This window comes from Calypte anna, chromosome 1, assembly GCF_003957555.1.
Source record: "Calypte anna isolate BGI_N300 chromosome 1, bCalAnn1_v1.p, whole genome shotgun sequence".
Lineage (NCBI taxonomy): Eukaryota > Metazoa > Chordata > Aves > Apodiformes > Trochilidae > Calypte > Calypte anna.
The window spans coordinates 131,868,019-131,885,449 of NC_044244.1; the positions used below are offsets into that span (position 1 = coordinate 131,868,019).

At 38.2% G+C, this 17,431-nt stretch overlaps 2 protein-coding genes across 7 annotated transcripts in view; one reads left to right on the forward strand and one right to left on the reverse strand.

The window, feature by feature from the left end:
* The window catches only part of CYFIP1 (cytoplasmic FMR1 interacting protein 1), a 76,309-nt gene that overhangs the window by 43,204 nt on the left and 15,674 nt on the right, over positions 1–17,431 (forward strand). For all 6 annotated transcript variants that reach the window (XM_030469029.1, XM_030469024.1, XM_030469028.1 and 3 more), the window contains 3 exons: positions 4,885–4,972; positions 15,554–15,697; positions 17,164–17,254. In XM_030469029.1, coding sequence (XP_030324889.1) covers positions 4,885–4,972; positions 15,554–15,697; positions 17,164–17,254 — 323 coding nt within the window. The remainder of the gene's footprint in view (positions 1–4,884; positions 4,973–15,553; positions 15,698–17,163; positions 17,255–17,431) is intronic.
* On the reverse strand, positions 9,482–10,153 carry FNDC9 (fibronectin type III domain containing 9). Its single transcript, XM_008498098.1, has one exon. It carries the CDS (start codon positions 10,151–10,153, stop codon positions 9,482–9,484), a length of 672 nt encoding a protein of 223 aa, XP_008496320.1.

Here is a 17,431-nt window from a genome sequence, read left to right on the forward strand (position 1 = left end):
AGTACTGAAACATGTGGCACATGCTTAGTTATTTGAGACTTAAGAATTCTTTCATACCTGATAACGTACTGAGATTAAGCAGTGAAGCTGCTGTTAAAAGATTTATCAATTACATAACAGCAGCTGCCAGTTTACTGAAATTTGGTCTCATTAGTGCTGGCCAGCTACACAGCCATGCCCAGACTGTGCAACAGTTTTTGGAGAAGGAATGTGGAAATGAGTGAGAGGACACCTCTGCAGATGGACAGTTAGCAATGAAGTCCAAGGGTGTTTTTAATCCACCTCTTGGCATTTAGAAAAGAAGGAGAACAAGTTTTGGATAACAGTATGAGCATATGAACTGCAAGTGAGGTAAAAACCCAGTGTCCTGGCTCTGGCAGCAGCCATGCAGAGGCCGAGCTGGAAAACAATAGGTGCTTCTGGTAGGTTTTTTTTTTCCCCAAGAAACGTGCCAATATCTAGCAACAATTGGGTCTTTCTGTAAAATAAAATGGTGTCACGTTAGTACCTTTCTGGCTGTTTTACAGGTATTTTTTCCCCCCATTGTTTTCTCCAGTCCTTTTTTTTAAAGCTGTGTGAGATTTTGGCATTCATGATGTGGTGTAGTGAGGAGTCTGCAGTGTGACTGTGAGCTGCATGAAATGGTAGCTCTCATTTTGCTCTCAGGCTGTTGCCTGCCAGTTCTGAAAGTAGCTGTGAGCAGCCATTTGCCACTTGTTGTCTTTTCAGTGCTTCTTGGGATTTATTTTAAGAGCTCTCTATCATATTGGCCCTCAGCTGCATGGTTTTTCCAGCCAAAGGTGTTTTCATACCAGGAATTTTTTGTGCTTATGTCCATGTCTGTACTTTTTTTCATTCATATGTTTGTGGAGTTAGGAGGACTAGGGCTGCCCAAAGGGTCGAAATGACATAAGGACAACTTCCAGATTTGTGTTCTTTCTTCTTTTCCACTATCTATAGTGTTCCTTTTTCTGCCTTGTTTTCTTTACTTTAATTCTAAGGTGGTCTTTTTCTTGCATCATAGCAGGTTTTGTTTTCAGGGCTAACAGAGGAGCAAGCCTGAGATGGTGTAGACATTTATTTGGATTGATGCTTTTCTTTGCTTTTGTGACAGAAATGCCACAAGTTTTCTGAGAAAGTAGTCAGACTTGTAGCTCCATTTCTGCATTATCCAAATCTGTATTCTCTGCTAAAAAGTCATATGCTTAGCACTTTTCTAAATGCAGTATGACATTTTCTTCTGAGGATACAGATTTGTCACAGAATGAATAAAAACACTGGATTTTTATTTTTCAGTCTTCCTGCCTGCTTTCCCCTTCCTTTCATGAGTTCCATGTCTCCCTTGTGCTGCTTGTAAGACTAGTTTTAGAAAGAGAAGAGCTGTGCCTTTTTGTCTTGCATATATGCTGTTATAGCTGCTCCTCAGAAAACTTTCCAGCCCTTTCAGATGGTGCTGGAGCAAACCTGAAAAGCAGCACTGGTAGTAAAAACTTCCTACTTTCTGCTAAAAGGAGCCAGATGGTGCAGTTATATAGGCTGATGCAAAATAGAGGTGACTGTAGTCAAATTCTCCATCAAATTTGACAGCAAGCATCTTCCCCCACCTATAGAATAATAATTAAAAAAGAAGTCTTTCTTCCAAAGGAAAATGTAGTAGCAATGGGGTGGGAGATATCTGTTACTCTTTCATCCTCTGTTTTGTCTGCTGTTTCCTCACACTTCAGTTCGTAGCCTCCTGTTCTTTCCATCTTGACATTCATGTTCAGGAAGTGTGAGTTAGATGTAGCACTCACTAAGAGAGGAAGTGTAGGACTACTCTTAGATCTGGTTGACAGGACAAGCTAATTTGAGAAGGCTGGAAGTGTTCCTACCAAACAGGGAGGTTCAGAGTGACACTTTCTGTATGAACAGGGAGCATTTGTGACATCTTACTACTTCTGAGGTGAAGCTCAAGAAGTTTATGAATGATCTGGTGTCTGTGGTAGCAAGGAAGTGGGCTTACTGACTGGTCACTTTCAGATTTCCCCCTATTTTCCTAAATAGATTATGGTAATTAGGATCCTAGAATCATTTAGGCTAATTTGTGAAGTGCTCACCGTGAACTCCTTCTTTGCAGGCATCACGGAAACACTGATATAAAATTATTTGACCCAAAAACCACTTTGGGGCTCATGTCTTTTAGCAATCACTGTTGCAAAGCTTTGGTAAGCCAGTAGGCTTTTTATCTGCTTAATCTACTTTGACTGCTTGGAAACTGTGTTGATTAAAATGGTTACATTGCTGTGACATCATCGACACTGATTAAAAATGAAAAAAACTGATTATCTTGGAGTATACCAAAACCTGCATCCAGCAGTATCTGGGGAAAGGCAAAAATTTGCCTAGCTTTAGCGTTGATATTGTAAGAGCTGCTACTTCAGGAATGTTTCTGTTTCTTGGGGGAGAAGCACAAGGAAGCCAACCAACAGGATGTCAAAAAGAAAACACACACTCACACACAATCAAAATTTGAAGAATAGCAGGTGATGCTGAACTGTAAAGGCTTTTTTATAGCCCTTAGTTTTGAGAAAATAAGTCTCTAATATTTAACTGAACGATGAATTGGGACTAGTCAGGTACCTCCTAGAACAATGCGCTCTCTTTGCACTGTTATACCCTCAGTCCTTAGCCATAGCACTGCCCAAGACCTCTCTTTCTCCTGCTTCCAGTTCTTAACATCTGTCTTCCTTTCTTAGCATCTTTTCCCCAAGTCTCAAAAGAAAGTATAAATAAGGTGCTTGCTTCAAGTCTTGAAGAAACCTTTAAGGTTATTTTGCTGCTATTCTAAATATTAGAAATGGAGAAGCCTTCAAGAATGTAGCGGAGCTCTGGGGGACACAAAGAGACATATGCATTTCTATGGAGCTAATGAAACTTAGAGACTGTGTCTCAGAAGCATTTCTCTGGTGTTTGTTTTCTGAGGCTGCAATTTTCTTTTTCTCAGTCCATATGCAATCTCACTCTCCCAGATACCTAATGACACTGTAATTTAAATATATTCAATATTATAATGGCTTTTTGATAAGAGAAAGAATAACAATTGCATCTTCCCAAGTCATTGGATGTACCCACCTTTCTATTCTGAAACACTCTTTTGCTTGGGAAAATTTGAATCAAATCAGCTCTTGCCCAGTGTGTTTGTGCATGGAAACCCAGTCTTACCTCAAATGACATGTTATCTCATTTGATTTCTTTCATTGTTGAGATTTTCTTAGGGCTTGAAAATTGATGCCAGTTTAAAAAGGAGTAGAAAGAAGGAGGAATGGAGTAATCTCTGAGAATGTCATATGTTGCAGATTACTTTGAATTCAATCAAATGTTTACAGCCTCTCTGGCAGACTCATTAATGAAGTATCTGTGTAGAGAACAGATTCCAGTAATCTCAAGAGGAAGTTTTATGTTGCTTTGTAAGTAATAGAGAAGGGAGGAAGCTTATGAACTGAGGAAATGTAAAAATAAGGAGATTTAAATTATACATATACATTTAGTATAAAAAAGAATACACCTAAATTATGCTTTTTCCTCAAAAGCCATAAATGCAAGCACTTTCTGGACTAAAGCAAGTACAAGTACTTTTGGAAAAATAGGCTGAAGTACATATGAACAAGTAGCTGAAACAGAGGGTATTTGTATTTTGAGCATATTTTAAAAAGGTACAGAAAACCTTGTTCTGAAGTTGTAGATTCTCACAAGAATGATTCTGATTACTCACAAATAAAACACAGTGGGAATAATTGTAAGTAACATGGTGCAATTTATTCATGCTTGGGTGAAGCAATTTTTATTTGCATGGTTGATTTTCTTTTCAGCTAGAAAATGGATGTATTAAAATAGAATTTCTGTCTTTCTAGGCAAAATCATTAATTAGTAATTTATTTTGTATGTTGATAGAAATTCAAACATATTTGAAACAAAACCAGATGATGATACACTTGTATCTTCTGACTTTATAATGTGCTGCGAGCTTCCTTTCTTAAAACTTTTTCCTACATGTATTTTACTGAGCTCTCAGAACAGCCTGATCTGATTCAAATATTAGGTATACATTTCTTAAATAGCTGTTTTTCAACTTTCCTGTGTAGATACAGCTTTCCACTGTTTACCAAGAAATCCGTTTTCTCATTTTAAAAAATAAAGTAGCCGTTCAACCTGTAACCGCTAGCACCAGTAACTTTACTTAGTAAAATAAAGATAATCAGAAATTAGAAAATCAGAATTGTAGGTGCTGGTAACTTCTTCCTGCAATGAAACTGCAGTGCTGCTCAATGTGCATTGCAGCTCACAGGCAACAACATCAGGAGTGGGTCTGTGCTGCCTGTTCATGAGAGGACTTGTGCCTGCAAGGCTCTGCCCATGGCTCTTCAGACTCCAGGGCTCCCAGTTTGGAGTGTCCTGTTTGATCCTCTGTTTTGCAGTACTCCATGGCTTTGTAGTTCTCTTGTCATTCTCTTAATAATGTATGAAGATAAAGCTAAACATGGTTTGTAGTGGTACCTGCTTGCACTAAAACATGACCAAAGCTCTGTAAAAGGCTATTGCTGCTTGGTTTGTTGCTTCTCTTTTTACTGGGCCAGGCTAGAGTTAGAAGTGGGAAATATTTTGGGACCTTGCACACTGATGGAATTGCAAAGTCCTGGTAAGTGATGGAGCATTGCATTATAATTTGTGTCCAGGCTTTTAGGCAATGCAGGCTGTGTGTTTCCTTGGTTTCAACTTGGGCTTAAAGGCTATCGGTCTGCCTTTGATTTTGAATGTAGACAAAAGTAGTATTATAGAGTAAGACACATTAAATGCATACCTGCCAACCTAAGTATAATTAATGAATGCTTTATTTTGTTTTTATAGATTTGTTCGGACTGTGCTACCATTTTCTCAGGAGTTTCAGAGAGATAAGCAGCCTAATGCACAGCCACAGTATCTCTATGGATCGAAGGTTGGATTTAATTCCATTTATATTTATGGTTTGCTAATGTTTAAAGGTGTCTTTTTTAATTGAATAAATTATGGGATATGAAAGTCATTAAAAATGGACTCAGATACATATTGTGAATATTTTAAATTCAGCGCATGCCTTTTTCAGGCTTTGTGGGGAAGCCCACTGCATGTTTCAGCCAAAGTGAAAATTATGAGTCTGATGGTTAGTCTCATCTGACACAGCTAAAAATAAGTACTTTTCTGAACCACCTTGCATTGCACAGTTGCTTATAGTAGTAGAGCAGACCCAAAGGAAAGATTAATTAGTCATCTGGTGAAGTGAGAATAAGAGCCCATCTTGGGTGCAGCTGCTCCCTCGTTACAATGATGGAGACTGTGATGGCAGGAGAAAAGGGAACAGACAGGAAAAACTGCTTCAGATGTTATCTGACTTAAAATGAATAGTTCTGACCATTCTAAGCTATCAGATGCCAAACGGCTTAAATTATTATTATTTTTTAAAGCAGCATAATTTAAAATTTATGTACTCAGTTATCCTTGTAATTTATACAAGTGCAATGTGTTAGTTGCCTGTCTTGCTATTTCCATTATCTAGCTCATCCTTAAACATGAGCATAGTGTCACTGTCTTACTGTTTCAGCACACCGTGTCTTAGTTATATGATGCAGTCTCTGTAAAGTGATTTGCCCAGCCAGCTACTTTTTGAGAGCTGGAGAGATAGCTCAGGAGTTTTGAATTGCAGTCCTATTGTATCTACTGCAATTGTAAAACTGTCATGCTTTGAAAATGTAGAGGAGTTAGAAAAGGATTCATGTAACTTTAATGTGGAATGTAACAGCTGACTGTCTGGTGCTCTGAACAATGTTTTATGTAATTGTTCTCCCACAGGGACCAGTAAATGATAGGAAAGTGGGATTTTCTTACATTAGAGTTATTGTGTTCCTTACTATTTTAGGAATTCACCAGATGCAGTATAAAGAGCAAAAGCCCCTGTGAATGTAGTAGAGAAGGCTAACTTAATTTATCTAAGTGATGATACAGTGGGGTGAGTGACAGAGGATTAAGGGGTGAACCTTTTTTATCAGTCAGGTTACATTATTAAAATGAGTTTAGTAATCTTTGCTTTGAGAGCTATAGATTTTCAGAGAACTGGTTATTTTTCCATATGAGCAGGAGCAATCAAGGGGGCTTTTAGAAGCCTTTTTAAAGCAAATTTCATAACTAGCTATATCTGTAGTAGCAAATATTCCTGACTCTGTAGTTTTAGGTTTTTCTAAGAGTTTATTTTTATTCTTAAATGTATTTGGGAATTGAGGATATCTGAATGGAGTTTTAGGAGAATAAATATTCTTTATATAGCAAGGAACAGATAGGAGATCTTATGTGAAAGAGGCCACATGTGGTATAATTGCATTATATTATCCTGTGTATTATATAGCCAGGCTTTTCACAGAGCACTTCCTCGTTTGGGTCCTTTAATAGATATATTGTTAAACTGTTCCTGAGTGACTAGTGATGGAGCAGCTATTTATTTTTTTGCTTTATTGTCGTTTTTGAGTTTTTGATGTATTCAAGATATTCAGGTGAGTACTTTGAGCATATAGCCAAGGAATATAAGTTTTTATTTTCCTTATTGGACTTGTTTGTTAGGTTTGGGTTTTTGAAGATTTTTTTTTTCCAAGCAATGCATAATGTTTCTCTTTTCATGTGGTTTCCTGTGCATTTATATGTGTAAGTAGGAGATACATGTGCCACTATTGGACTGTATTGGCTAAACACCTCCTGTGCAGAAGCTTTGCATGAGCAGTGTTCTTGCATATGAGTAATTAAATAAATTTTTAGTTTTGCTCTCAAAAGTGTTTACATATTCTCAGATATTTCAAAATGGACCAAAGCATTTTGTCTGTATTGATGTGTAGCATAGACAGTTGTGTTCACGTTCTCTGTCACATCTAAATTTTTCTGAGTGGTATATTCCTCAAATTAGGAAAACCGAAACCCACAGATACAACTTTCTTCTCCTGTCTGACATGAGAGCAGAGCTGTTGGGTGGTGAGGAACTGACCTGCAAAAAGCTCAACAGCCTTTTAAATGAGCTGGAGTATTTTAAAATGTCATTGAGCGTGGTCATTGAAATCCCTTTACTCAGTTGAAACAAGTGTTGTATTAATTAAATGAACATTAGCAGATTGAAATTCAGCAATATGGGTCGGATGCATAAAATACTTAATGATCTACATACACGAAAGAGTTTCTTCTGGGGATTTGAAATTAACTTTGCCAAATACTTGGGTGTATTTCCATGGTAGCTCTTTGCCTCCCCAATCTGATGTATGTGTGCCTTTTTGTATATTTGTGTTTGTGTATAAATAACAAAATTCACAAGGTGAGTTGCCTCAAAACTGCTTTCAGACTAAACTGCTCCTTTTTCTCAGTATAGTATAAACATGTGTGTAGAGCTTATATATGAATGTAAATATGTGTATTGGACTGCCTTAAAACCTACATTTAAAAGATTCAGAGAATTAAACAGGCTTTCAGGGGCCCTAGATACTGGCAGAGATGAGCATGTATGTGTCTTGGCTCCATCCCTTTAACATTAAAATCATCTTTTGCCTCTTTGGTGAAATCCTAGTCAGATAAGTGTTAGCCTCAATGTGATTACAAGATCATTTAAAAACATTTTATTCTGTCCCTGCTACTCAGCCACCCGTTTTTGGCAGTAAACCTGTAGTGTTGGCTTCATGCTCTGAAGAGAGCTTTCAGTGTCTGTTTCATGAAACACCTTCCTTTTAAACAGCAGTAAACTGTTGTCATCTTCACAGTTTATTTAAGACTGGTGTATAAGACAAAGAAAAACACGTCAGCTGGAGGAAATGCTATGTAGGGGGTGAAGAACACATCATTTCTAACTCAACACAATAAAGACGCCTTTTGAAGTGTTTTCTAAAAGTAATAACTTGCCCCCATTCAGCACACATTTCTGTGTGTCATAGCTATTTCTAGGAGTAAAAAAGCAAAGACAACACATCAAGCTTCTGCCAGCTCATGTCTTCCTACCAATGTGAGAGCTGACGTCTTTCACAAGTTGTGGGAAATGTTGTCAAAATATGGGAGCTGAAGAGACCCACTGCCTGCTGTGAGATGTTTGGTGGGTGCTCTCTTGCCAGACTTGTACCCCGGGGCACAGTGGAGAGGGGTGGCAGCAGTTCTCCAGCCTTTACTGATACGACTGAGCTGTGTCAACAAGAGCTGACTTGGTGCCTACATTCCTGTTTAAGAGCAGTTTAGAATGCCTGCAGTCACAGTGTATTACCTTATTTTTGCAGATACACCGTGTTGTACAGCAACAGTAAGATTTATTATGTTTTTATGAAAGACAAATGCACTTAACAGATTTAAAACAGGGTGACTTATTACACATAACCCAGACAGTTTGTGCTGTGTTGTGAGGGTGAACAGATTTCTGTCCGAAGGGCCTCTCTTGGCACTTTGCCATGAAGTTCAAGGCAGAGTGAGATAATCAGCGGATTTAATTGTTACAAAAATAAAATGTGTTTTGGCACATTTTCACTTCCTTGCCCCTTGGTTACACAAAATGTACTCTCTGGCTGGTAGAAATTTGCAGTTGGTGAATGAGTTTTATCGTTAAAACTGAATGGGAAGGGGAGAAGGAAGGTCCAAGAGTTATCTCTGTGAACTCTTTCTTCTACAGGGAGTCACTTGCTCATAGTTAGAAGGTAGCGTGTGGCGGGTGCAGAAGGTGACTTGTGGTAGCTTGTGCAGAAGAGTCCAAAATGCAATAAACCAGGGTATTTCTTCAGTTTTGCTAGAAGTGTCCTTACAGAGTCACTATCTTTCTTATGTTTTTAGACAAAGGGGAAATTTCAAAGACAGGTGGCAAATGTATTCCATTAAAATCCAGGTGAGTTTAGTTTAGATGCTGAGAGTGACAGCATTCACATGGCAGCTCTGGTGAGCACCATGGTCAGTGAAGAGCAAAGTCTGAGTGCTGTAGTTTGTAGTGTGCAGTTTGAGAAGCATTGGGGATGTTGGGATAAAACACTGACAAACCACTCTACTCAGGGTGTGTGTTCCAGTTACCTGTAGTGTAGCAGTCTGGGTTGCCATCTTGGCTGCTGAATGCCTGCTCAGTTCTAATTTATTCTAGAAGAAAAAAGAAAAAATCTCTTTGTCACTTTTTATTAATTTTTCTATTTGTTTGATGATTTAGACTAAAAATCAACCAGAAAATCCCCTAAAAATGTCAAGTGATTACTTGCTACATGCTTCACTTTTAAAAGAATGGAGTGTGGCTGAAGTGCTCACTTCTTGGGAATCTGAGCCATTGTCTCTGTTGGGAAATGATGTGACACCAGAGGTACAGCCAGGAGCGCTGTGGTGAGCAGTGGCAGCTCCTGGTTTTGAGCCTTGACAATGTACAGACTGCATTTGAAGCAGCTGGGATGTTGTGTGTAGTGAAAATCTGCCTCCTGATAAGAGGATTCTAATTTACAGCAGAGCACTGTCTTGTTGTTGGTGCTTGTTGCCAGCTTTTGGATTTCGGCATGATGGGCTCCTTGCATGCTGAGGGATTCTCTATGATTGTGGCCAGCTGGATGCCACCTGGATGCTTTTCTTCGCTGTCCTGCATCACTTGGCTCTGCCTGCCAAGCTGCCCTGAGGTGGGCACCACACTTTTGGGCCATGCCTTCCCATGGTCTTGTTCAGAGGTCTCGTTTTGCCCTTGCAGACGCTCTCGTCTCCTGCGGCAATAGAGGTGCAGGCAGCCGTAGAGGAGGATAGCTGCAATGATGAGGAGCAGGACGCTGCTGGTGAGCCAGATGCCCAGTGCCAGCTCTTTCTTGGTGTTGCTTTTGGATGCCAGGTCTTGTTCCAGGGTGTTAAAAACTCTGCACTGGTCACTGGAGGGGTTGGCAGACTGGCAGGTCACGCACATGATGTATGTTGTTAGTGGGGTTAGGTTTTCAACAACAAAGGAGGAGCGACTGGTGGGTACCCTCTCTTCCTTCTGGAAGTTTTTTCTCGAGTAACTCGATAGGTTCCTGTTCCAGTTAGGGTGGTACATGACGCTGTAAAAGCTGTCGGTACAACTGGCCATTTTTGGCCAAATGACCATTGCTGTGTTTCCTGTGATGTTTTGGACAGTTATTCCCATTGGGATGTTTTTCAGGCGTTTTTTTTCTCTCACGATGTTGGCCTCTCTCTGGAGAGGGAAGATGTTTGTTTCCCAGGGAGGTAGCTGAGAAGCTGCAGCACTGGGGACGTCGTGTGGATCCTAATTGTAGTGCTCTGTAATTTAGGAAAGGAGTTTATTAGGCTACTATGCTGTGGTAATAGTGTGTCAAAGTGAGAGCTGACAGTTCATGAAGTTTGGAGAATTTTAAACTGTACCTTTTTTCCCCAGAGAAAGACTAGATATATGCTTATAAGAATTCAGCCCGAGGTTTTGCCTTCTGATCCAGGTGATCAGTTGCATCTTGTTTCCATGAGACAAGGGCTGGGGAACCAGTTCCTTTCACAGGCTTTTTTTATTCAGATGACTGTGCACTCGCATCAGGGTGCAAGGGGCCACCAGCCCTCAGCATCCCATTCAAAATTCACCTCTATTTCAGTTTTGGTATGCATGCTACTTGTGTTTGGGACAGACCCTAGAAGAAGAACTTTGGATGTTTTTGTCTTTAGTGATTAGTAGTTCAAAAATGTTAAGGGAAATAAGAATTCAAGACTCTTAAAGAGGAAGAGGTGAATATGCTTTGCGCTTCTGAAATATCCATCAAGCCCACAGGGAAAAGAAAATGATCAGAAATTTACACTGCTGCATTTGTAAATGCCTCACTCCTTTGGAACAATGCTGGAGTATTCTTTTTAATAGAACAAACATTTCTAATCAAGAAGAAAAGCATACTATTTAACATAATTTTATGATATGAATCTAACTCTCAGGGAAAAAAGTGGCATTGAATTCTAAACTAAATTTAAACACTTCATAGTTTAGCATTAAACTAAAAAACTGACAGATTGACTACCCAGCTAATTAACTACCTGTCATCCAAAGTACTTGCCCAGTGAGTGTGTTGATAAGTGGGGTTTGGGGAGTTTTGTTTTCTATGAAAAGGAATTCAGCATTTGCTTTCCTCTCTAAGTCTGAGCATCTTGCATTTTATTTTATGTATTTAGTGGTTTTGGTAATTTCAAATCTTGCTTTTGTGAGCAATGGATTTCCTTATGTTAAGTGGCAAGTAAGATGGGGCAGGAGTTGATCTTGAGAGATAAATTCCTCCACCATCCACAGGTCTTGATTTTTGCCTGTCATGGTCAATTGAAAAAAAAATGTTATGTGTAAACACACCAGATATTATTTTGTCTCCAATATAATTTTAAATTAATTTCTCATTCCCTGATACTCTTTTTTTTTTTTTTTTTTTTTTTTGAGTTACCACATGAATAGCCACTGCTAGAGCAGCAACTGCATTGCTGGCATCAGAGTCACAATATTTTGTCTTGATGCTGGTTAGCATTCTGGAAAAGCTTTCTCAAGCAAGGCTTGTGTGAAACAAAGTATTCACTGTAGCATACCTTTTGGGTAGATAATGTTGCTTTTTTTAAAAAGAAAAGAAAAGAAAAGAAAATACTCTTTTCTCATGTGTTTAGTGATTGCATGCAATTCCATACTCTAGGTAAAATTAACATTAGAAAACCTGCCAATGTTTTGAGATTCTGAGTTTGAATTACCACTTTAAATGGTATAAGGAAAGCACCTATTATCTGCAGTTTTCTAAACACTTTTTAAAATAGTATCTTCCATTCAGTACAAAACATTTGCTTCTGCATTGGTAGACCTCAATTAATATTGTTTTCTTTTAATAACAAACAAATATGACAGTATATACATATTTTTTCAGGTTTCTTTTTGCTTTTACTGTTATGAGGAGAGTAACTTTTGAAAATGAATCTACCTCAGATTCTCTCTCTCAGTTTAATAGTCAGTTGCTAGTGACAAACATGAAAGCTTTTTCCACTGTGAAAGTTCTTTACTTTTTTAATGCACATCAATGCCCATGACAGTAACATTGTGTTAATTGTTTATGACTTTATTACAAAAAATAGTAATTATTTTTTATGATCAGGTTTCAGATGTTAAGTTTCCTGGCTAAATAACATTTGGCTATTGAAAATTCTTTTGATGTAGAAAGCCTGTCAGATTTGCTCATGAAGTCTTCTGAAATTATTCTGTGATACTTTTATTGCATTTTATACTAGATAAGAAAGCTGGCAGTATATATTATTTTAGTGGGATTTTGGATTATATTAATAGTAAAAATTTCTGTGACTGTTACGTATGAAAATTGTTGCTCGAGGCTTTTGGATTATACTTGGAATGGGAAGAAGAAGATGTAAGTTTATTTTCATTACAATGTATAACTGTAGGAATTACCGATCTGGGTAGATGCTGCTGTTCTAATCCTGTGGCAAGTGCACCCTTTTTGGTACAGCAACAATATAAAGAAGGGAGTTTACTATCAAGTAAACTTATTATCAGACAGACATGTTTTGGCATCTACTCAACTTCTGCAAATATTAAAATCAGGAGCATTAGTAAGATTAGAGCTTTTATTTGCTCTCTTGTCCTCTCTCTATCTGGTAGTTCCCAAGTATTTAAAATTATAATTTATCTTTTATGGAATACTTCCTAATACAGTTTAGAAGCAATAGTTTTATCCTTAGAGCATTTTTTAAGTATAATGTTTGGATTTAAATTACAGATCAATAATACATTTCTATTGTTACAAAACATCGGTTATTAGAAGACACATAATTACTGGCTTGTAAATATCTGGAAAACCTTTTTGATGTTTTATAGATTATGGAGTCAGTACTTACCTTCACTTCCTGATGAAAATTTCAGAATGGAATGTTCATACAGTGATGCTGCTGTGAAAATAATACAAACGCTGTGTTCTTCCTCACATGAGTTACCTCCTGCCTGATCCCTGTTTGCCAGTTTGCTTTTTTCTTCCCCTCAGAATCCCTGGACTGGATTCTCATTGCTTGGTGCTTTCAGTTTTTTCCCTCCGTGGCTGCTGGTGGCATGGTTTCTTTGTCTCTTTCACTTAAATTCACGCAAGAGCACATCTTCTCTAAAGGTGTTGTTGCCTTGCTTTTCAAAGAACATGCAGGAGAAAAAAAAAATGTCTTTTTCCCCCCCCCCTCCTCTCTTGCTTGCTTCCCCTTGGACAGTGTACTGCCAGAACATCCCTATTATATGCTCTTGTGCCTGTACCAGTGATGCCGTGTGAGTGATTAATGTGAGCACTTTGATGACATCAGCAACTAGCAACTCTCTCCCCCCCCTTTTTTTAATTTAAGTAGGGGAGGGAGCAAGCATACCTAAAGAAAAAAAAACACAACAAAACACCAAAAAAGAAAAAGAAAAAAAAATAATAATAATAAAAGAAAAAGAAAGAGGTCCCTCTCTCGTTGCTTCTTCTCCTCCCCCCAACTATGTTAGTGGCTCCTTCCTGAAGGATTTTTATGGTGTTGTGCTTCATGGGGGGTAGCAGCTGTGATGTGTGATGGTATTTTCTAAATCCCTTGTCACAGTTCATAAAGCTTCTCTAATCCATCATCTACAGGTGGACCATTTTAGGTGCTTCCCGGTGAGGGTTATGTTAAAGAAAGGTATTTAGATACACTTTTAGGTCGACTGGCTTCTTATTGTAGAATATTTTTTACATGTTGTAATTGTAGTTAGTTTTTACATATTAAAATCATGTTTTTATGGCATGCTTTTCTATGACAAATATGTGCTATGTGAACAGGAGTTCGCTCCCCTTAACCTCATGGCATTAAAGTGCTTTGACTGGTGGAGTAAAATTCTTCTTGCTTTATAGGTGAAATAAATAGTTTGGACACATTTTACACAGATGCAGACAGAGATTCAGGCACTTAAGAAATACAACTAAACCTTTGAGTACATTTCAGTATTGGCAACTCCTTGAATTTTCACATTGCAGAAATAAATTTCTAGTTACCACTGCCTGTGTTGTTGAAACACCGGAAAAATTAAGTTATTTTCTCTCTGTGTGTGTTTTAATAACACATGCAAAGTTTCTCATCAAGGTCAGGAGTTTTCTGATTCAGCAGGTTGTTTTTGGATCTCTATTTCTCTCTTGTTATGACCTAGATATTCTCTTCTGACCTGGTGCTTTTGGGTATTTCTTTCATAATGCAACAATTTTTGGCCCCACAAAATGAGGCTGAGAAGTCTTGGCCTGTTGCCAAATTTGCATTCATTATATGTCAGAACCCTATTTTTACATTTCCAAGTTCACGGTTTAAAACATGTTGGAAACTGGTATGTAGATGTACAAGACAAATAAAAATGTGTATCTTCTATCCTGAACTCTTCTAAAGATGATTTGCAAGCCCTTTTCTTTTATGAGTCTAAAATCCTCTAAGGACTTGGTAGAATTTCATGACTTGAATTCCTAGTAGGTTTTTTGTGCAGTACCATGTTCTATAGGATTTGGTATTGACTGGCAGGGCTAAGTGGGGCAGGATCTGTGTTGGAGGGAAGGTCAGTGTTCTTCCTGGATGCTGGTGAAGAAAAAAATTGTGTTACAGCTGATGTGTGTGTGGAGTTTAAAGTATAAGAGTGTGCTGTCTTTTGTACATGTATGAGAGAGTGAATGCTGCAGAAAAGGAAACACAGCGGAATCCCCTGCATGAAACGTTGCCAAGGTTCCCTTTTAAAACTGTATTTTGGGTGATTAGGAGAACAACCCACATACAGAAGTGGAGGATGTTAAGTTAGCTAACTCCCCTTTAATGCATGGCTTCAGCACACAGTTCCTAAATGCCTGCACAGGATCAGTCTGTGCTATTGTATTTGCTTTGAAGAAATGGTAGTTAATATGGCAAAGCTCCTGATCCTATTTGTGGAACTCTGGAATAATTTCCATGAGGTTACATCCCAGATGTAGATTTGCTTCAATTTTGTGTACAGCTAAGAGACTTGAGAAAGAGAGATCCTTACTAATTAGTCATAGAGAGCAGGAACTGCAGAAGGCTGGGGGCTTTTTTTGTTTTTTGAGGTTTTTTTTGTAATTGAGTCCTCAGAGACATAAAAGAGCTATTAAGAACTGAAAATTGAAGTAACTTCTTTCAATATGTTTTGTACATAAAATGGATGACAGGAAAAGAAGCTGAGCTTTAAACTCAGGGTTCTGAACAGTGGCATTGACTACTTTTATCCTTTTATACCTTTTATCCTTTTAGCCAGGAAATGTTCATGGCTTTATATACGGTAAGTGTATGGTATGTATGGTGAAAGTATATTATGGTGAAAAATTTTTAGTTTTTTCTTGCTAATCCAGACTTTTTGGTTAGGGTTCCTGATTTAAAGAAGGGAAGCTTTGTATTTTAACTTTCTGAAGAGATCATGAAATAAAAAGTTTCTCTTTTCAACATGCTTTTAAATGTGGTTTAAATGAGATTATTATACAGATGCAGTCAACTGAAATTGTCATTAATCCTATCTGTTCTCTCATTTTAGGCACTGAATCTGGCATATTCCAGCATCTACAGCAACTACAGGAATTTTGTTGGTCCCCCTCACTTTAAAGTAATCTGTAGACTTCTTGGGTATCAGGGTATTGCCGTGGTGATGGAGGAGTTGCTGAAAGTTGTCAAGAGCCTGGTATACCAGTTATCTTTAATTTTCTGCTGTTGCAAATGGCTTCTGATAGGAAGTGTGTCAAGGAAAAAAAAGAAAGAAATATCTCAGATAAACAATCAAAATGTTGCTTGCACTGAAGTTCAGTATAAGCTGTGTTTGAAAGTACTCAGTGTCCTGTAAAAGCAATGATGTGCCTTGGTAGCCTGAACAGTTGGGTTCTGCATTGGAGATTAGTTTAATTTATGGAGACCCATGCTGTTTAGGTCCAGGTAAACTCTGGAAAAATACAGACATTTCAAATTAGTTGATTTACTCTTAAAAGTTACACTGTAAATTCTCTTTTTCTGTATTTTTTTGAGAACAGCTTTAGTGTGCTTTCTGCCTTGCTTAACTTCAGGGCTTTCCTTAATAACATCACTGACAGGTGACGCAAGGGAGGTTTAATCTCTGTGCTTGATCTAGCAATGGATAGCATCAAGCCTATTTAGAAGAGTGCTCAGACCAGCTGTTGAAGAAGTTATCCATACAGCCTGCCTGTCTTGTATTGCAAAGGACCTTTTCTGTAACTAGGAGGAGGTTTGAGGGGCTGGCTGTTCTCTGTATTATCAGTATCTCTATACAGTCATAATACATTGCAGTTAAGCTTAGGCCAAAGAATTGGTCTTTTCCACCCTGTCCCTGTTGCCTCTAACTAAGGAGCATGCTGCCAAAATAACCCAACTGGAGCTGGGGATAGCTGTAGTTTTCATAATCTCACTTCAGACACTTGGCACACTAAAGTAATTCTCCCAGTGTTCTAAGTGGGTTTTGATGTTCTACAAGGTTGGACTCTGAAGAGGTACTGTGGTCTGATCTTCAGGAAAAGAGGAAAATACAAATTTTTTTGTGTGGTTTGGGCTCAAATGTTGGGTTTGGGGGGGAGGATTTACTTTTTTTAAGTATTTCTTCAGGTGGTAAATCATCTCATTTCATTAAAGGTAGCACTGAATGTACATGTATAAAGGAGGTCAAATGGCCTGGGGGGTGGTATCCTGCTGATACCTGATGCTAATGCTCAAAGGTAGGGAGACAGGTATGAGATGGGTGTCTAATGGGAGGAAAGCGGACTGACTGTAGGCTGGGTCTTTGTTTTAACTGGTGCTGTTTTTGATTGTTGCTTTTGAAGGCATTCAAATGCAACTTTTTTTAACCAAAAATCTAAAAGTTAGATAATGGAGACAGTCTGCAAGTGAGCAACATGATTTCCTGGTTTTTACCTTCCTGGCCTTAGCTATTGTGCCACTCTTCTTGTAGCAAAAAGTGGCTAATGCCACATAAAGGAAAGTGCAACTGTATTCCTTCAAAGAAGTTGCCTTTTTAAAAATGACTGACAGAATTAAATGCAAGATTTTTAGAGCTTTGTCGGTTCATTTGTAGTTTGAATATAGTTTGTTTTAAAGTTTTTTTAACTCAGTAACACTGACATGTTCACATCTGTTTTCTTTTAGTTACAAGGGACTATTCTTCAGTATGTCAAGACCCTAATGGAAGTGATGCCCAAGATCTGTAGGTTACCAAGACATGAGTATGGTTCTCCAGGTTAGTTCATTTCTGGTGTTACCATCATAGCCTTAATAAGATTATACTAACGTTGTCTTCTGGATCATGTTGCACCTCTCTTCTCTCTCCCAGTAATCAGCACTTAGTATTTTTTTTTCTTTTGTAACAAGATTCAATGAATATTGGACTTTCTGAAAGTATTCACTAAGGTTGTAA